General features: G+C 34.4%; 1 protein-coding gene across 1 annotated transcript in view; it reads left to right on the forward strand.

Annotated features, from left to right (window-relative positions):
* The window catches only part of LOC136030037 (neprilysin-4-like), a 64,013-nt gene that overhangs the window by 12,356 nt on the left and 29,177 nt on the right, over positions 1-22,480 (forward strand). Inside the window, exons 3-7 of the mRNA XM_065708654.1 lie at positions 2,042-2,167; positions 3,769-4,014; positions 16,337-16,539; positions 19,996-20,175; positions 21,279-21,493. Coding sequence (XP_065564726.1) covers positions 2,042-2,167; positions 3,769-4,014; positions 16,337-16,539; positions 19,996-20,175; positions 21,279-21,493 — 970 coding nt within the window. The remainder of the gene's footprint in view (positions 1-2,041; positions 2,168-3,768; positions 4,015-16,336; positions 16,540-19,995; positions 20,176-21,278; positions 21,494-22,480) is intronic.

The raw sequence follows: 22,480 nt of genomic DNA on the forward strand, positions 1-22,480 counted from the left end.
CCTCATCATGGGTGCATCGTTGATCCTCAATCCTGGTCATGATCTTAGTTAACATCTTTGAACCCTCCGCAGTATCCTGTCAAGCATTACATATGCCCCCGGTGATTACATAACCCTCCAGATCCTGGGACAATGTCTATAAATTATACGATTTGCCAATTGTTTCCAGAGAGATTTTTATATTGGAAACAGTAGAGCATGTTGAATCTTTGGTTTACAATAGGCTTGAAACTCTCTGGACGAACAGAAAAGTTTTTCGAAGAATAAAAGGAGGGTAATAGAGGATCTGAAAGTGGACTATTTTCCCCTCTGATCAACTCTGATCAACCTCTGATCAACCATGAGAAACCTAATCAAAAATAAAATTGATCAGAAGCCCAGGCCTCCTAAAAATAGGTCCCAAATAAACCCAGAAACTTCTATCCAATAAAAAAAGATCTGGTTCCCCGAAAAAGGGCCAAATAACTTTTTTTTCGAAAGGTACCCTCATCCACATAAAATAAGGCTGGAACGCGGACTCCAAAACTAGGGTCGAAATTTTTTGATAAGCTTGAAACCTACATCTCACAATTTTTAGGTGATAGAGTTTTATTCGTTAAAAAATAAAGAAGCTGGTTCGCTGAAAAAATGGGGTAGTAAAAAGGTCCGATAGATATTCCTTCTGAACAGCTTGAAAACAAAGACCGTATATACCTGACCAAGTAAACACTAGTGTACAATGAAAACTTGTGATCCAAAGAAGGGTTTAAAAAGTTTCTTTTTTCCGATTGGCTTGAAACTTTCAAGGATCGCTGCCTGCACTAAGGGAGCCACCTATAGTGTTGGGGGGAGGATTCTAGTGGGCCAGTGAATGTGCTAAAAATCTTGTTGTTTCTAATCAGTTTGAAACTTACATCCGGAAATTCCCAGGTTAATAGGGGCTTAAACTAATATAGGAATAGGGCCCAAAAATGGTCAAAACTTTTTGTTTCTGCTCAGCTCAAGACTATCATTATGTCCCTGGGGAAAGAAGACCCCATTGTAAGAGCAAAAATGAAACAAGTACTGATATTTTGTCAATGGTGACAAAAAGTTACACTATCTGCATCTCTATACCGTTAGAATAAAATATCTGCATTATCTAAGAAACGGCTTGGAGTTGAAATGTTCAGATAGCATGGGAAAGCGGGCAAGAGGACTTCAAATTTTGTGTGGGAGGAGGGAGAAGCTAAAGAGTTTTTGCCTCCGACCACCAAAATGTTTTTTTTACAAAAAGGTCGCATAGGACTCGTGTCTCTGTACGGCTAAGTAGTAAAGTAAAGCAAAAGACACTATGCGATGCCAACTTATCAGAATGACGTTCCGTCTTGGGAACACGTCTGAGATCACCTTGGAACTTTCAGGGAGTGAAAATTTAGAAAGGGACAACTTTTATGTAGGAGGGGTCGAACTGAATATCAATCTAAATTCTTTGAGCTAGAAGCCGGTATGGCACTTATATTCAATCTACGATTAAGTAAAGAGGTAATTCAAAATACGTTTTGAAGTGTCATTTAGTCAAAATAGTGCACCCATAAAATATTTGGAGAAAATTGGGAGATAAGCGTGGGAGATCTTAGGGTGACGCCCAAATTCAATGAATAATGGGTGGCCCAAAACCAAAGGATTTTAGGCCGTATCCAAGGGGTTAGAATTTTTGACCCTCCCTCGGTAATACTTGTCTGACTCGTAAAAATGTTAAAAAAAAATGTATATAAACAAATCTTTGATGCGGTGTTTTAAATTTTTGTTTGAAAATCCCATCTCCCGAAAAAAATCCTGGATAGGCCCTGAAAAGATTATGTCACGCTTCCATAGTTTTAAAATAGAGTGATTATTAGATTTTTATCCTTTTTACAAGATTTTTTTGTTTTTTATTTTACATGAATCAAAACAATTTTTTCGAAACTGGGCGATACACTCTTTGGTGCTTCACAAGACGGGTTCTTTTCATTAATTCAATTTTTTTTCTTTTTTGCAAATGCATCTGTCCTATTCAATGAACAATCTATATATTTTACAGTTAGAGCTGCATCACTTCCAGCATCAGAGCCACTAACAAACGTTCAAAATGACACCATAAAAGGTCACCAGCAGCTATCGTGGATCGACAGAGCTCTATCTAATGAAGATATAAGGATTGCCAGAGGTAAATTTATTTTATTGACCGCTAAGGACTTGGGATGCTGTTCAAGGGGGGGGGGAATTGAGAAAGCCGTAACCATAAAAAAATTAACCCTGGTCTATTTGTCTTGCTTATGTTAAGTTTTTGAAGGTTCCCTGGAACCTCTTTCTTCATTACGGCAATGATGTTTCTTCTATATTCCCTGATTGTTCTTACCTCTAAGGCAAGAAGAATACACGCTACCATCGGAAGGTATTTACATGGGCCGTATCCAAGATTTTTTCGGGGGAAGTACAAAAGATTTTTCGGTGGGAGTTAAAGAAAAACTTAAAAACGCATCAAACGTGTTTATATGCATGTTTATTACCTTTTTACAAGTCAGACAAAAATTTAGAGGGGGGAGGGGTTCAAACCCATATCCCCTTTGGATGCAGCCTCGAATGGCTCATAAACAAGATTTAGTCAAGCCACAAAAGTTAAAAAACAAAAAAGGCCTCAGTTCGTTTTTTAGACCTGGATACTTTCGAACTCTTTAATGGTATGGATTCTCTCAAGATGCAAATGTGTCATAACTTTCTAGAAGCATTTATTTTTCAAAATTATATTCCAAAGAACAATCAATTGAAAATATTGAAGTGAGTAAATGTGTTAATACATGTATTGCGTTTGGCTCATTGATTCTTTTTTAAGTATGTCCTGTCAGCTCCAACATTTTTGGCATTAAGTCCTGGTCAAAACTACACATTATGAAATGGCAGAAAGTGGACGCCCTAAACCTTTGAAAATATTCTGTCTATACAAAATATTTACATCCGTTGTAGCCTACTTTTTATTGATTCACTGAAAATTTTGCGGATACAAATCATAATCAAAAAGAATGAACTTAGTTTATTATCGGCTAATTATTCCTGCATGTGCACATTAATGGTACATGTATTTTCATTTATTTTAATGCCGCGTGAAAAGGAAGCTGGATTTTTTGATAGCATAAAAGTTGAGTCGCAACAGTAACTTATTGACTAATAGATTACTGTTATAATACACTAATATACTAGCAGTTTTGTTTTAATAATCGATTTTTCAATAAAAATACACGAAAAAAACATTATTTACTGAAAATACCAAAAAAGGTATTTTTTAAATCAAGGGGGATCAAGGAGGGCAATCCCCCCCCTAACTGACGGTCTTGGAACTAGTAAAGATCAATTTACAAGCTTCTACAGATTATCCTGTAAATACCGAGTCCTGGTCAGTCTTGGCTAGTCCTGGCTTAGACCTGACTAAAGATGATTATAGTAATGACGATATGCAACCATAACAAAGCTAAAAGCAAAGATGCAGAAGTAGGAAAAACAAGCAAAAATACATTTTGTTACAAGTGTTGGTCAAATTTACGGGAAAGAAATTTTCAAAGTATATTAGTCGGAAATTTGTATTATTAGATGGATATTTTTATTAGGTTTTTTTTATTATTAGTTAGATAAAGAAAAGTAAGTGCTTTGGATTTAAACACAAAAAAGTTGTTTTTTTTGTTCCAATTCTAAATAAATACTGATTAAATTAATCAGAGGAAACGATATCCCTAAAGACCCAAACGGTATTTTATTTTTTATTTCTGTTTTTAGGACAAGCGATGGCAATGTATATGAACAGATCAGTAAATCCATGCGATGATTTTTATGCATACGCATGTGGCAATTGGGAGACTTACCATCCAATCCCTGACGATGCTGGCAGTTTTGATACCTTTGAAAAGTTAAGAAACGAGCTTATTGCTGCCCTAGTTGAACTGCTGGACCAACCAGAGAGTGATAATGATGGTGAAGCTATTATCAAAGTAAAAAAGCTTTATAAGTCATGCATGAACACAAGTAAGTTACACTCTGTAGGTTATTGCAAAATCAGGCCTATGTACCCTCGTCGGTTGTACCCTTTGGCAAGGCATTATCTGGGGGAGGGGATACCAGTTTTGAAACCCCCTCCACCCGAAAATATCCAACTCGTAAAACGTTACAAAAATGCATATAAACAAATATTTGAAGCATTTTCTATAGTTTGTTTGTATCCCCCCCGGACAGGGGCAAGGTGTATCACGGATACATCTTGCCCTTTGGATATAAACTATGAAAATATCTTGCTAATTTCAAGACCCCGCGGTACACTAAGTCGGGTAGCAATTTGATATTCTAGTGCTCTTTGAAAAGATTCCTGCGTATATGGTTGGGTAGGGGTCGAAAATTTCAAGAAAAAATTAATATTTAATTTTTACTGATTTGCAATTTTGGTTCATTGAGGGGAGAAAGGTGCCATCTACGTTTTTTCAGTCAGAATAAGCAATTGGTATACCTGCCTTAGGTACCTTTACATTTCTTGGACAACAAAATAAGCAGGCTGTAGGTTAGACTTTGATCAGAAAAAACCTAACCCAGGTACAGCAGAACTGACATTAGTTTTACAAATTTATCTGTGTTTCAAACTTGCCAGGAGAACAAAAAAAAACGGTTGTAAACACTCAAAATAGCAGGGACGTAATATTCTATTGGGCAGGGGGCCAAATGCTCCTCCCGGACCTCATTCCCCCCCCCCCGCTCCCCAGCTGAAATTTAATTTCTTCAAAAATATTGTCAAAACTAACATAAGCCTGCATAATGCAAGGATTAACAGAAATGGATTAGTTTTCTTTAGTATATATTTACTTTTATAGTACTAAAAAGTGTCTTTATAGTATTTTTATAGTACTAATTTCATGGTACCAAATGGCTCATTTTTCAGTTTTTACTGTCATTTTCACTTGATTTGGGAAAATGGCTCCAAATTTGTCCCCCCCTCCAGGATTTTGCCGAAAATACACCACTGAAAAAGAGGAGGTTTCCTCGTGGTCAATGATTCCGAAATATGGGTCTTTCCTATTTTAAATCTGAGTAATTTGTCTCTACTACCCTTGGAGTATCAACAATTATTGATTTTAATACTTCTTGGCTAGAATATTTACTTGCAACAGCACAGGAAAAATCCTGAAGTCAACCTTACGGGACAAATCTCTAGGACCACAAGCTGATAAAATGGTCATTATGGAAGAGATGGAAAATCATTCCTGTAACTAGGATGTTCGTATAGCTTTTGCAACTACAATAATCACGAGGATTAATACTATTGTACGCCAACTTTTAAGAGGCTGGCTTCCAATGATCAAAGGATATCACCAAAAAGGAAACAAATGTACAAAACAAGTATAGACCTCAGCCTTTTAATCAACCTTAGAAGACGTAAATAGCAAGTCGTAAAAACTGAAAACAATATAATGGCGAGATTAGGAATACATTATCAGTTATAAAACTATTGCGACGTTTGGTATTAACTTTGGGTTAAATTCTTATTTAAGTCTAGTATAAAAATAGCCTTTTTTTTCATTCTTTGTATGAAGTAACATCTTCTTTTTCCGTTACTTTCATTTGAAACTCCGTTGAATACAAGCAGTTTATTTTGGTTACTTTACGTAATATCAAATAAGAAATAATTTTTTTCAACTGAAAGTGAGGAGCAACACTTAAACTTAACTCAAGCATAAATTATTACATATGTAAGGGGTGCTTCCCCATCCTCGGCCCTCGCTTTTACGCTAAACTTTGACTTTTTCTCACAATTCTCTAAGAAAGACTGCTCAAACACAAGGACCTGTTTTTGAATGTGAAGTATTTTTAAACAACTGTAAGACCATAGCGTAAGGAGCTAGTGCTGATTAAGGGATGGCCCCCTTCATATATTGAATAATTTCTGTTCGTTTCAAGTTTTTATTTTGCTCCAAATTTTTGACTGTTTTTTAAGTCAAACCAGGAAGCCCTATCCCTTCCCCCACACCCCACCTCCCGCGTAAAACTTTTCCTGAAAAATTATGCGAGGAACTTTCCTCTTTATGGAAAATTCTCTCTGTCGAAAATCACCACCCGCAGATTTTCCCCCCAAATAATTTTTGCATGACTCCTGATAACAAATACTACGTGTGAATAATGGGAAAATTACGTGGCTCACATCTTTTTCCCAAGAGAATGTGGAGGGTCATGTCCCCAAATGTTTAGTTATTGGACTTTTCAACTATGCTAAATCAAACGTCCAACTCAAAATTTTGATCACATGACTATGGGGAAAAAAGTGCGGGAGGGGGCTAGTTGCCTTCCAATCTTTTTGGTCACTTAAAATGTGCACTAGAACTTTTGGTTCCAATTGAATGAGCTTTCTTTCAGTCTTCCAGGACCATTGGTTTATTTTCAGATGTGTACAGTTTGCTTAAAACTTATGGGGCAAGTCATTTTGGGCCAAGGGAACAGAGGGGATGAATTTGTACAGCCGTCCATTCCTTCTAAGCACCACCTACCTTTCCGACCAGTGTTTCCATATTTACTTGAAATTGGGTAGGAAGATAGCTTACCTATGGGTAGTCTATCGTTTAAATGTAGAGGCCTACCTATAAACAAGGAGAAATTTCAAAACTTCATTGTGCCGGGATTTTTCGTAATATCAGAAAGAGTGACTCGCGAGCAAGCATCGTAAAGCTTGTGAAACAGTTCGTTGCCACAAACTATAAGTAAGGAATAACCCTTACTAATAGTAACCAAAACTCTTAAAGAAGGAGTCCAAAAAACAATATAAGTTAATTCTAAATGTTCAAGTTAATCACGTGTAAAGTTTTGAGTCTCAAAAATTTGCTGGATTTCCAAAAAATGGAAAAATACCCCAAAAGAGACAGTAATCTTGATGAAAACTACATCAATTTTCGTTGAGCCCCTATCTACAAAAATACAAAGTTTTGCATTCTCTCCGAGATGAATGATCACGTATACGTGTTTATTTGTTGGTTATTTTTCCAGGGGTAATCATATCAAGCCAACGGTTCTATGAATTGATTGGTAAAAAAATAGACATTGTGCATACCCACTAAACGGGGTATGCTGTGAAGGACCTGGGATTACTCCAAGTTCGACCATCAAGGGTGGTATTGCCAGTGAGTCACAATACTACTACTTTATACTACTCTTTCGGCAACACCTATATTTTCAGTCTGATCGGCAATGAACTGACTAATAACAGCTGTACATGGTTAGAATCAGCCAAGAGGAGGGTGTGAAATAAGACAGCCTAATCGGGAATTCTACAGATCCTAATCAACTAAAAATTATGCAAAGGTTGCTGAAAATATTATTTGGGCTCTAATGTGATCCTCAGTGGCTTGAAATATGCTATACTACTTCTGAGTGTTCAAGTAGTGAGTGGCGCAGGCCCTAGTACTCAAAAAGGTTTTATTGAGGGTCGGTTAAGAGAAACAATCCAGTGTTTTTTTCGACCAAGTACTTATAAATGGAATTTTGTGTATTTTTTTTCTTAAATAGCCTGAAGGTCCTAATTATGAAAAGAAAAACGAAAAGAAAATTGGCTGTTTAGCCCTAACTTTCTTTTTAGCACAAATTTTAATATATCGAGGCCACATTTAACTTTAAAAAGGAGAACAAAGATAATTTTTCTTGAACTTAAATACCTTGTTTTTCGTCTTTTCTTTCCAAACTATATTCAGGCCTTAGAAACTTCAATTTATGCTTCTATTTAAAGGACATCAAATAATAACATCCACTTGAAGCAAACACTATTTTAAGAAATTGTGGAAACAGATGAATAAGCAAAAAATGTTTATGTCATCGACCAATTCATAGAAAAAATTCCTTGACGGTTTTTTACCAACAACATGCCTTTTAAGTTATGTCCAGGGAATGAGAATCCATTAATTACTCTTTGGCTTATTTTTGAAAAAAAAACTTTCAGAAAAAGTATCAAAAATTTGTTTGTATGCATTTTATTACGTTTTTACGAGTCAAAAAAACATTTCGGGGGTAGTGTCAAACCCTCTAGTCCTCCTCCTGTATACGGTCTAGTGCAGTTTCAATCTCGATTTCATAAGCTTCTGTCTTTTCGTAAAACTTTATAATTTAATATTAACTTGGTGAAAAGGGCTTATAAAAAGCAATATTTACGAGGAAATAGTGTTCTCAGTTTTTCATAATAATGGGTATACTCAGCGTAGGGGGAAGAAAAGTCATTAGTATAATATATTGACTTTTGGTGCCTCAAGTGATTGACAAATTTGAATTGTATTTCTAGTTTATGCAAAGCTGTTAAATAAAACTTATTCACATAAATTCCTTTTGCGAATATTTTCATTGGTGGTAACAGCCATTTTGACCGCACTGATTATTATATTTCGAAATAATATAGAATAGGTAGTCAATTGGTAGCCTATGTTTCTTTTTTCTATCTAATTTCTGTCGTACAAGCAAAATTAATCAGTTGATAACTTCTAACTTTCTTTTGAATTAATTAATCAAATTTACTGATCAGTTACTAACTTCTTATTACTAATTTTACATCTCGTTATTAGGTACCTTAGATTTTAAATGAGCTTATTTTGTTTTGTTTTTTTCTAATCTGCAAATCTAAAATTCAGCTTCTAGGCTATATACATTCAACTGTAAATCAAATATTTTCGTATCCAAAATTCATAGACCCATGCACATTCATGGTAGCTTTCTAAGGGCAAAAGAATCTTTCTCTGTTCTTGCGCTTTAACACCTTCAAATATTTATAAAATCCATAATCTTACACCTTATTTCTAAGTCCCGCTTCCCCTAAGAACAATCGGTTACCTTGAAGTTATAAACAGACTTAGTAACAATAATTCTAGCGAAGGGGGGTGACTTTCAATTTGTTTACCGAATTTTAATGGGTCAAGTTTCTGTCATTTATAAGTTTGCGTAGCTTTAGTTAGTTGCGTAGCCACAAGGTGACACTTGGAACAAGTGGAACCTGATCCATAAGAGAAATGGTGTAAAATACAAACAAAATGATACCAGAATGATTCAACGATGGCGTCTCAATGAGACCGAGAAGATGAAAAAAAATTAAACAAAAGTTCAAACAGAACACCCTTCCAGGATTGTATGCTTGTTAAAATAAACAATTATCTGTTCATTTCCAGACATTAGGTGAGAACAAAAGGCAAATAATTGACAGTATTCTGACAGAAAGATCCTTCAATTTTTAATGCATTCTCTTGTCACTTTTGACACTTTGTTTCGATTATGTTTCCTTTGTTATGGCTTATTCGTTTTTTACAGACTATTTTTTAAACATTTTTTGGGGGGGAAGTTAATGAATAGCAAATTAGCGCATTAGCATAGCACAACTATCAATTACAATTTTCTTTATTGAATAAAAATAAAAATCAGCCCACCTACCCTCCAAAAAAAGTAATTAAATCAAGAGTTAAGAAAATACAACGAAAAAGTCTGGATATTTACAGTAACAGTATTGCTGCATTTTCAGTTTGCAAGTTTTTCAGATTTTTTTTTTGTGAAAGCGGGGTGGCTGTGAAAAAAAAAACAGTATTTACTGCGTTTTAATGAAACGTAGTATCTTTAGCCTAAATTTTCGATATTATTGAATATGGGATTACCTCCTTGTCTCTCATCAGAAAGTCGCACGCGAAGAGATTAAAAACGAAACAGTGAAAAATGGACAAATTATAGTTGCTAACTCGCGGTAAAGATTTAGAAAATCAAATAAAAAAGTTGAATTAATTGAGGAAATTAAAAACAATACAGTGAACAATGGGCAAATTATAGTTGCCAATTCACAGTAAAATTAGAACAAAAAGCTAAATTAAAACCCAACATTAATTGAAAAATTAAAATTGCAATTAAAAAGTAAATAAAAATTAGAATGAAGATAAAAAAAAACTAGAAAAAAAGAACAACAGCTGCAAAATAAAAAAAAGAATAAAAAAACGAAATAAACCAAAAGAGACCACACTTTTTATAATTTGCAATATTGTCATTTGACTTGGCACCTATTTAATTTGGCGAGTAGCCTTTATACCATGAAAAGCGAGTAAATTCGAAACAAGTTCTTATAGATGAAAGCAAATATAATAAAAATCAAGGGAAAACCAGCTAAATTTTTGATATCCCTTAAGTTTTCAGTGAAGGGCCAGTTACATCTGAATAATGTTTCTAAGTGAAGCTACAAGAATATGGGTTAAAAATTTGCAATATTTCACCTCATATTTACGGTAATTTCTGTGCGTTCCAAAATACTAACATAACTGCTCATATTCATCTGGAGAATTAAATTTTTTCATATTTAATTTCCGTCTATTTCAATTTTTTCTGTTTTAATTTAAGTCAGAAACAGACTGTTTATTTTTTTGTCATTTTTGGGTGAGCTAACGAATAGGAAACTATGTCAACTAGTAAAAACAAAATATGATCCTTTAAATTGGCATAATGGAATCTTCAAGAAGAGGTTATGGAGGCCTACGAAACGAGAATCTACTATCACAAGAAGGGGTAGAAAAAATTGAGCTCCTCAAAGGGATTGGGGTATTTCTTGAAGTCCACAGCTTAATATGGGCCGAACGTAGGTGACGAATCGGTGAGTAACTATCAATAGTATATGGCATTGCTCCAGTTGAGGGGCAACAGATGATGTCTGGCTTGGGTTGTCAAGCCTGCAAAAGCCAGGGGAATATTCAACAGGGAGAATAGCAGGGGCAAACTAAAAGAAGTTCTTGGAGTAGGACTTCCTAAGTACTCCCTCTACCAAAAGACTGGAACTCATCATCTGAATTGATATCCTTCAACTGAAAATTTATTGGTGGTATCAAGTGTCTATCAGGCGTCCAAGTTATTATCTGGTGCTCAGTTGTTTCCACTTTAAACCATACCCCATCGGACATAACAAATTAATCGTTAACCATAGGAATAACCCTCTTAGACAATCTATAACTGACCGTTTCGCTTTGTTTAAAATCGAGGTTGATTTACGCTGATATAATTCAAATTTCGTATAATTATTGTTAAGTAAATCTCAAACAGTCGGTCGTTGATTAGAATCAGGACCAATCCTGGAACTTAAGAATCTAAACAGATTATCACTAACATTACGAAGACAAGTCTTCGGGATACGGCCTTTTCGAATCTGATCGATGGTGTCATGCATTGACACCAAATCAAGGTCAATCAAGGTCAGATGCCAGTTCCAGTATTATCATTCCAAGACTAAAGGTGTCATTTGCCTTTGTAAAACATTCCGACAGTTTTGTAAACTTTCGTGTTATTAATTATGGTGATTTTATTAGTATATTGTTAGTAGTTGTGGTAGTGTCGATCATCTTCAACAGCTGTTTGAAAACCCTGAGTCTTCAAGTCTAAAGCAAGTTCAAAATCACTTAATTTACACTCTTCATTGCTACTAAACAAAGATTTTGTCTGGTTTTATGTCAAGATACATTTGTAACACTTAGGAATTGTAGCATATCGCACTTTCCGTACACCGTACAACATGAACATTGGTCCAAGTTGTATAAAACGATAGAACTTGTATGAAATTAATTTGAAAGGATCTAATCTGGATTTTACCCTTTTGATATTTTGCCCTCCTCCCATTGATTTGAAATACACGTATTTTTTTGTATTTTCATTGAAAAACACTTTTTTCGATATTTCCAGTAGAAGAAACGAAAAAAACAACAAAACTACCCTCCTACTATTACTTCAACTATTAACAACTCACTGCAGCAACAATCTGCTTGAAAGCCAACAGAGCTGTGCATAGCCATCCTCCATTCCAACCTATTCAACATCTCCCTGTTTACACGCTCCCAAGAAGTTTCCATTTCCCTTAAATCTTGCCTTACGACATCCTCCCACGCCAACGAGGGACGACTTGCTTTTCCTTTGGCCCTAGGTGGGACAATCTTTGGCAATATGTCATCCTTAGTTCACAGAACGTGCACCTGTCATCTCAACCTTTCTCTCATTACATCCCTAGACGAACCTCACTTTTTGTACAGCCTACTATTTGAGATACGGTCAGTCAGTATGGAACCAAAAACAATCTGCAGGAAATTACTCTGGGAAAAAATGTAGAAAATCTTCCTCCGCTTTTCCAGATTTTGAAATATGCATTTTGCCCCCTTTCTCTTACTCTTTTGTGAAATGACACCCATGGGGGAAAAAATTAAAAATCATAAAGCATAGGTCGAAGAAGATACATTTTAGATATTCTTATACACTCGCCTTTATGCAAAAAGGTTACATTAATATATAGGTAAATATACTAACTTATAACGTCTAAAAGTGTTCACGCATATCCATGCAACTTTCCATGCAACTCTTCCTGGTGACACAAAGAAAGTTGAAAAAAGTTCCTTCCAGCTTTGACATCTTACACTTACTTTGAACTTACTAGCTAGTGGCTAAACCACCTTTACCCAGAACTAAGTAGAAAACCCCCTGCATTTTAAAATGCATAATGATGTATTATAGTTTGAGATCAATTCGGCTCTTTGTTGGTTGTTTTTCCATTTGGAGAGTAGGTATGCGGGGTATTTTTAGGAACTGTGTTCAGTAAGCAAACAATAAACAAACAAACAATAACAAACTAAAAAATCAAAACATTCTAGGAAACATTCATTACTCTATTTTTATAGTATTTATGAAAATATCGAATGAAGTATTTTAGAACGTTAACACAAAATTGGTTTCGTGTTATTTTTTTCGTGTTATTCGCATCCACAGATTTTCAGAGAAAATATGTCTCGACTATTTTTCGACAAACCAACACAAAGGCCTTTTACAAACCAACACAAAGACGAACAAAATTACTCAAGTACTTATCAAAGGCAAATTAAAAAATGCTTAACAAGGGAGAAATATAAAGTTCATTTTGACGTATCTCCCTTATTGTTGAAATTTCATGGAATTTCGGGGGCATGTTAAACTAAATCAAAAACATTAAGTGTATTCAGTCACATCATATGGAAGAGGCTGCAAAAAAAAAAACTTGAAATAGTGCCCGTTTTATTGGGAATTGAAAGTTCTAGTACCTTCTTAAGAGTCTGAGATGATTGTAGGGCAGCCATTCCCCCATCTTTACCCTTGTTGGCTGTCCTGTCCCCAAATTCTGAGACTGTTATTTTGTTCAAAATAGTCTCAAGGTAAAAAAAAACAAACTATATCTTCAGGGATGATATGACTCGTCTCTTGCAACCCCTGGAGTAAAGGGCTGTTTGCTAAGCGAGTTGCCTTTTGCTTATGTATATGATTATTTTTACGAAGGGGGAGGGTGCTTGTTTGGTCCTGCGTCTACAAAAATTCTTTGGGTATTATAGGAAATTTTTCAGGAAATCTTGAGAGAAATGATGAACAAAATCGAAACACGATAAGTGTATGATGATTGTCAAAAGAACGTATCAGCATCTCATGGACGGCTAAGGGAATTGAGTTAAAACTTTCAGGAGATGTTGAGGGGAGAATGTTGAAAAGTAGTTTAAGTTTATTATTGTTCTTGTTGTTGTTGTTCTCTTAATCATTTGTGTAACTGTTGAAGTTGACCCTTTTATTGCTTTTTGTATACTATCTCTTTTTTCTTTTTTTGTGGTCTTGGCCCTCCGGGACCTTTTTTCTTGTCAAACATACTGTACTATACCATAATCGAGCGAAAACTCTCTTTTAACCTGTTGATTCTTTGTTTCCATACTTCTTTTATTATTTTTGTACTTACAGGTGCAAGGAATATATCAAAGAGTTCGTGGTAACGAACTGTAGGAAGGAGCGACCCGGCTCAATAGTAAACGAAACTCTAAAAAAGAAACTAAAAATTACATCAAAAGAATAGAATTTTCATTCTGATTTTAAATATATAAGTTTAATCAAATTTAGTCTTTGTCATCGAAAGTTACGAGCCTGAGAAAATTTGCCTTGTTTTGGAAAATAGGGGGAAACACCCCCTAAAAGTCATAGAATCTTAAGAAAAATCACACCATTACATGCAGCGTATCAGAGAACCTTAATGTAGAAGTTTCAAGCTCCAATCTACAAAAATGTGGAATTTTGTATTATTTGCCAGAAGACGGATCACGGGTGCGTGTTTATTTGTTTGTTTATTTTTTCCCCAGCGGTCATCGTATCGACCAAGTGGTCCTAGAATGTCGCAAGGGAGCTCATTCTAACGGAAATGAAAAGTTCTAGTGCCCTTTTTAAGTTACCAAAAAAATTAGAGGGTACCTAGGCTCCTCCCACGCTCATTTTTTCCCAAAGTCAACGGATCAAAATTTTGAGATTGCCATTTTGTTCAGCATATTCGAAAACCATATTAACTATGTCTTTGGGGATGACTTATTCCCCCAGAGTACCCGGGAGACGGGCGGCAAGTTACTAACTTTGACCAGTGTTCACATACAGTAATTGTTATTGGGAAGTGTATAGACGTTTTCAGAGGGATTTTTTGGTTTGGAGGGGGAGGGTTTGATGGGAGGGGAATATGTGGGAGGATCATTCCTTGTATAAATATGTCATGGGGGAAGATAAATTTAATGAAACGGGCGCAAGATTTTCTAGCATTACTAAAAAAAAACAATAAAAAAATAAACATGAAAAAGTTTTTTTTTCAATTGTAAGTAAGGAGTAGCATTTAAACTTAAAACGAACAGAGATAATTACGCATATGAGGGGTTCTCCTCCTCCTAAATACCTCGTTCTTTATGCTAAAGTATATTTAGTAATTTCAACTATTTATTCTATGGCCGCCTTTTTGATTAAGGGGTCATTCTTAAAGAATTGGGACAAAACTTAAGCTTTAGAGTAAAGAGCGAGGTATTGACAAGGGAAAAAACGCCCTCATATACATAATAAAAATATAAGAATATAGAAGTTTGTTACGTAAGCTGTTTCTCAAGTTACATATATTTTTTACTAATACAAACGTTAGTTAAAAATTAAAAATTCTAGTAGCCTTTTTAAGTAACCAAAAAATAGGAGGGCAACTAGGCCTGTTTCCCCACCCCTTATTTCTCAAAATCGTCTGTTCAAAACTAAGAGAAAGTCATTTAGCCAAAAAAAGAATAAATATGCAAATTTCATTTTAATAATATATGTGCGGAGAGCCAAAATCAAACATGCATTAATTCAAAAACGTTCAGAAATTAAATAAGAAACTAGTTTTTTTAACTGAAAGCAAGGAGCAACGTTAAAACTTAAAACGAACAGAAATCTTCCGTGTATGGAAGAGGCTGTTCCCTTCTCAACACCCTGCTCTTTGCGCTAATTTTATTTTACTGTTTAATAAAGTACAATTCAGAGAGAGTCAAACTTTAGCGTAAAGAGCGGGGCGTTGAGAAGGGAACAGCCCCTTTCTTACATGGAGTAATTTCTGTTCGTATTAGGTTTTAATGTCGCTCCTTACTTTCAGTTAAAAAAAAAACTATTTTTTTTATTTAATTAGTAGTCAAAGGTGGTCCTACCATATCAAAGCTAACAGATTTCTCTATTCTAAATCAAATTAATAAAATTAGCAGATAAAATTTTAATTTTATAAGCCATTAAGAAGCCAGATCGACTATTTAAATCGATTAATTAATCAATTAGTAAAGAAGTAAAGAGAATTGACTGACAAGACCAATACCTGGTTTTGATAAATACGCCAATCGTCTGGTGGAATTGATATTGTTAATCTTTTATTGTTTTCTTGTATTTTATAGAGAATATACTGAACTACATTTTAAGATAAACTAGATGAATCAAGTAAAAAAAAAAATGACATTTGATAACCAATATATTTTTATCACTCTTTAAAAATGAACCTTCTATTTTTCGCTAAGATCTATCTGAACTTATAAGGTTAACATTTAAGCCAGCGATTTTATATTAAAAAAAAATAAGTTTACGATCGAAAAATCGGAGAATATGAAGAAAAGTATACAAACAATTAAGAAACTAAACTATGGTGATTGTTCGAGCTATTGCTCTTCTGCGGTAATACCGTTTTTGAGGCCATAATTATGAAACAGGAGAAATCTTTGGGAGGGAACAACTCCCCAGTAGAACCCCTTTAATATTTTCCTTAAAATCGTGTAAGACAATCTTTTAATCAGAATTGTATCCAACTCGTGGCCTGTAACCCCTAGCAGCTGATAATTAAGTATTTCTCTGTAAATACAACCAGTCAATAACGATTCACTAAAACGTTTTCACACTTCCTACCACGCCTTATTTTAGAAAGGAGAGTGTGATAAATATTTCTTGGTTTTGGACTTAACGAATTATAAACAACGATAATAGAAAAGTGTTGAAATAAGTTTCCTTTTTTTAGGCGCTATAGAAGAGCGGGGAGATGCGCCGTTGATGAGTCTTTTATCATTGCTGGGAGACTGGCCTATTATAACATCCGAATGGAACGCAACCGACTTCGATTTTATGAAACTGGCTGCTGACTTGCGGCTCTTCAATAATGATGCATTGTTTAGTCTTTTTGTCGGACCTGACGGAATGAATTCTAATATAAGTGTGCTGCAAGTAGGTTTTTCCTGTAATTGCTATAGTTACAGTTATATATAGTTATAGTTATAGTTATAGTTATAGTTACAGGTAATTCCTGTAACTGGCTGCTGACTTGCGGCTCTTCAATAATGATGCATTGTTTAGTCTTTTTGTCGGACCTGACGGAATGAATTCTAATATAAGTGTGCTGCAAGTAGGTTTCTCCTGTAATTGCTATAGTTACAGTTATATATAGTTATAGTTATAGTTATAGTTATAGTTACAGGTAATTCCTGTAACTGGCTGCTGACTTGCGGCTCTTCAATAATGATGCATTGTTTAGTCTTTTTGTCGGACCTGACGGAATGAATTCTAATATAAGTGTGCTGCAAGTAGGTTTTTCCTGTAATTAATTAAAAAAATTCAAGCATAAGATTTCAAAGAAAAGTAAATAGCCATATGAAAACCGAAGACGAGCAGAAAGAAATTCATATAATAATTCAAAATTAAAACGAGCAGGAATTACTATCAATAAATAAATTTTTCCTTGAACGAACAGAAAATGAAGTAAATTATAATATTCACCATTAGATGACAGATACAATAGATGAATTATAAAACAAATAAAACTAAAAAAGAATAGTCCAGTCAAACTTGAAACGACAAAATTACCATAAACAGAAAAAAGCTTACCCACCACCCCCCCACCCCGTAAATCTTCTAAAGTCCAGAGCGCCATTTGCGCTTTATTCAAAACGATTTGTATGTCCAACTATTTGTTTTGTATTACAGTCTGCAGAAAAAAGTGCTGTCATAAGATTGGGGGGTGGTGCTATCCCTACTCCTTTTCAAACTTTTTAAGCAGCCTACGTCTCTTCTCTGTTTTACTGAAAACTGGATGTATTTTGAACAGTGTGCTTTTCATTTGTCAAACTATTTACAAAAAGAAGAAAGTCAACTCAAAAGTTGGCGGAAAGAACTAGCGAAAATAAACTGATTGTTTAATATAATTATATCAATTCTTAAAAGTCTCAGCAATAACTGATTTTTCAATGCTATGAAAGAGAAAATGCCTAAAATACACTTTGCGTTCGGTAAGGGGTAAATGACGAACAGGAACCCTAAATTTTCAGTTGAAGCAGTGAAATATAACCACCATATATATAAATATAACCTACACCTGTGCCATTGGAACTTTCATAAAGTTGCAAGTACGTATGGGCCTTGTTCATTATTCTGAGAAATCTTAGTCCAAATTTACACCTCTGTAGATTAAATTTGCGATGGTTTTGGACCCTTGCTAAATCTGGAAATTTATCTAAATAGAAAAAACAGTAGCGATTGGGTACCATCTTTGACGACATTAAATCGAAAAGCTTTGAGTATATGATTTTACATCAATATCTTTTAGCCACAAAATTATTGCAAGAATAGAAACTTATGTATAATCTAGAAAGACAATAAATCAAAAGTACTGCAATATACCTTTCTATATATTCTTGAATGTCTTTTAAATTTAGGTTGATCTTTAAGACGGAGCATGATTCGTTTTGTTCTAAAATTTTAAAATAATATTTCATCGCCTGTAATATAAAACGACTACTCAGCTATATCTTGCTCGAAGGTTATGAATAAGTAAATACCAAAATAAATGAAAATTAAAGTAAATGAATGAATATCATACGTATGTTGTTATGTATATCTGATATATTGACGTATGCATTTGGGTGCTTGTGTTTGTATATATAAATATGTAAAAATGAATGCAGAATGAACTTCGCAGTATGATGCCTGAGGCGGCAAAAGTTCCCCTTATATTAAGATGATAGTATAACATTGATAATTATACTTAATTTTGAAAAGTAACTACACTAAATGAGCTCTTTCTCTAGAAACATTGCTGCGCGTAAGTTAAATTTTTATTCAAAGGTTCGAAGTTAAGGAGTGGTAGCTCTAATCGCAAGGGTAGCCCTGGATATACGATAAATAGGAGCAGAAACTATAGAGTAAAAACATTATTCAGATGAAAGTAAAGGTGAAATTAAAACTTAAAAAGAAAACAAACTATTTTTTATACCAGAGGGGTCCCATTCTCAATCCCTCACTCTTTATTTTAAAGTGTGTCTTTTTGCCCCAATTATTTAGAGCGAGTGCTCAGACGCAAGGGCAGTTGAATTGGAGTTAGAAGTGTTTTTAAAGGCAGTCTAAGGAGGAAGGAGGAAGGGTTTAAGGAGGGAGAGGGGGAAGGAATTTAAGGATGGGATAGCCACCCTGATGTGCCGAATAATTTCTTTTCGCTTCAAACATTAATGTCCCTCTTTATTTTAATTTGAGGAAACTTTTTTTTAATATTAAAAAAAAAATTGAAAAGAGCTTACCAAAACACGCACTGTTGGGGTCTATTATAGATTAATACATCCATGATTTTAGTTGTCATAAGCTACCATTAATATTTGAGTCACGGCCATTAAGCACATACATTTACTAATGAAGATTTCAGTATGTCTGGGAGAGTAAAACATGCTATTTATTAGGCACTTTCACTAATACTTATTTCAAAAGTGGGACCAGTTATGTCAAAACTTTCAAAAACAGGCATATTATTCAAATAAATCATGGGAACATAAAAAACAATCTTGAAGAGTGTTTTTGAGGGTTGAGCCTTTTGATAACTTGAGGGTTGCTCTTGAGGGTTGAGCCAAAAAAACTCACCTCCTGTACGAATGCCTGTATGTCACTTTCGTTTTATCTAACGGTACTGGCTAATGTTTCTTCAAATTATGTTTTTATTCTTATAATATTTTTATTATCAGTATTTATAATAAATATTTTATTATATTTATTATTTTATTAATATAGTAACTTGATAACTTTGATGGTTAACCTTTTAATAACTTGAGGGTTGCTCTTGAGGGTTGAGCCAAAAAAACTCACCTCCTGTACGAATGTCTGTATGTCACTTTCGTTTTATCTAACGGTACTGGCTAATGTTTCTTCAAATTATGTTTTTATTCTTATATTATTTTTATTATCAGTATTTATAATAAATATTTTATTATGTTTATTATTTTATTAATATTTTTTATATTATGTTTTATAATATATTTATTGTTACTGATAGCAAGAGCAGAGCTGTTTGATGCTATTTGAGGGAAGAAAGATTTTTCTACCCCTTGCTGTAGACGACAAGTCAACAGACGAGCATAACCCCCCTCCCATGGGATTTTTTCCGGAGGGACGGAACGCAGGATTGCGTACTAGATGCTTAGTTTTAAGCAAATAAAAGCAATTTAACACAATTGCAACTTAGTGCTAAACTGTTGTCTCAAGAGTTTTCAGTTTATCCAGAAAGTTGACTTTAAAAAAACAGTATTTTAATAATCAATTTCACATTCTTTTAAATTGTGCAGTTGTTTCTACTATAGTCGTCCCTGACATAAGCACTAAAATATTGATACGTTTGAACTATTATATTTATTTTATTCGTTTCAGTTAGACCAGCCAACACTGGGGCTACCTAGTCGAGACTACTTTCTCACCGATATGCACAAATCTGCATTAAATGCATACAAGCTGGCTATCAATGAAGTTGGTACTTTAATGGGTGGTGAAGAGCACACTATTGAAAAAGATACTAATGATATCATACAATTTGAAAGACAACTGGCAAATGTAAGTATATGAATTACAATTAATGTGATGAATGTCATGCTCCTTGTGGGTCTCCAATTGAATGTGCAGGTGCCGATTCAGGGGGACACAGCCCTTCCACGTCAAAAGGTCCAAAGTTGCACTGATTTTAGAGATGGACTGACAAAAAGTACCAATGGAAGACCCTGAGCTTCTTTGGTGTGCCTCAAACATAAATTCTCTATCCACCCCTCTATACAATACATATAGCATCTTCGAATCCCTAAGGTTTGTTAGGAACTCTAGCAAATCACTTTTGGTGGTTGTAAGACTAGTGCTGCGACCAAATCCCTGAATTTATAATATTATGTAGCAAATATAAACCCAAACTTTACTTTGGGAAGGGGGAGTTAGAAGAGACAGAGACTTATAAAACTTGTAAACTAGCTTTAAGAAATGGTAAAATGTGACCTAGGTCAAAGTGGGATATTTTTCAAATTCAAAAACGCATATATTTGACTTTTTCGTGGAACGTACGAAAAGTAGGCGTGTTAGCCGTTAAAAAAATATTTATCAAATCCCTCCTGCCCTTAGAAAATATTCATATTTACGAAATTCGTCGGAATAACTCCTCTAGAAATAAAAATTAGAATAAGTGAATAATCGAGGTGAAACAACATAAATTCAAGGGATTTATTTTATAGATGGGATCAACCATTGTAATGAATTCCATTAGTCAACTTTAAAACCATATAAGCCTAAGGGGTTCTTAATAAGAGGTAAAATTGCCTTTTTTCCCATAAAATATTAGAATTCAATCAAATATTTTAAATGAAATGGAATATAATGCTTAGACTTAAACAAGGTGGATCAATAAGACCGACAAATTAAGTAGAACTGTAATCTCTAGAACCCCTGGATGTAGCTCTTTGTTGCTGACTCATAACAGTGTCCCAGATATGCTATACTTTCCTCTTAGTCCTTTTCTTCATAATATTCAGACCAGACAGACAGACATACCAGACATACAAACGAGACAGACAGACAGACAGACAGACATACAGACAGACAGACCAGACAAACAGACAAACAGAAAGACAGACCCTTTAATTTCTTCTACTAATAATCTATTTTCCATGTTTTAGATCATCAAGCCTTTGGAGGATAGAAGAAACATATCTGGTCTTTATGAAAAAATGAACTTAGACACATTGATCGAAGAATTTCCAGGGTTAAATTTCAAATTTTACTTTGATAATATTCTAAGTCAAAATATTTCCTACGAGAACATAACAATTGTTTTACATGCTTACGATTACTTAATTGGACTTGAAAGGCTTCTGGAGAAAAGTCCAAAGAGGTAAAAAAGTTTCTTCCTTCCTAGTTTTTGCTATATAATTTTTATCTATGTTTTTTTACTATACATTCTTTTGCTCTACCTTTTCCCTCTACCAATGGGGTGAGAATTGAATCGGATGATTTGAATTAAGATATGTATTAGATAGATCTACCATCTTATTTTTCTAGATTTATAATTTCTCTTCTCTGCCGGAGTGCTTGAATCATATTCTTTATATTTGAGGCAAACCCAGCAGACTTAACGCACCTGTTTCAGTGAAGAGAGGCCAACACGAAGAAAGCAACATTACAGGCTGGAAAACTAATACAGATAAAATTCTTCAACTACAGGGAGGTTATAATAAATTTTTCAATGTGAAACGTAAACTTTGCAGCTCATTTGCAAAAAAAAGTGGACTTAGACCCTTTTAGTAAAATTTCATGGCTCAATTGCAAGGACTACTCACGATGACTGTGGACCTAAGTCGTTACTAGAGTACAGCATTGACTGTTCGTGATGTAGAAGGACTGAGACGCCACCCGAACAAATAAAAAGTTATCAAATGTAGGGCAAATGTCGGGAATTGTTTGTGAGGGTGTCGTTAGAACAAAATTGTGTCTTTAGAACAAAATTGTGTCGTTAGTATCAGTTAAAGATTTCCCTTAACACCTTTTAAGTTATCACAGATTTTTTCTTCGATTGTCTCGTAAAAGAAGCACAAGTGACGATCAAACATTCACAGTCTGAAAGCAAAATTGTCCTAACACGTTGTTCAATTCAAAGAAACAAATATGAACCACACTTGGTATGAAGTACTCAACAAAGCATCCATACAACACCCTGGTAATTTACTAAAAGTAAAAAGTTTCATATTTGTAAATTCTAAGTTAGATTTGAAATTATTCCCTACTGCTATGTTCCTGGACATTCCTAAGGCATTTAATTCCTTAAACCATGAGGTTCTTTGTCCTAAAATATCTAATTTGATATAAAAGAGGATTTATCGTC

Source organism: Artemia franciscana, chromosome 8 (assembly GCF_032884065.1).
Source record: "Artemia franciscana chromosome 8, ASM3288406v1, whole genome shotgun sequence".
NCBI classification, from domain to species: domain Eukaryota; kingdom Metazoa; phylum Arthropoda; class Branchiopoda; order Anostraca; family Artemiidae; genus Artemia; species Artemia franciscana.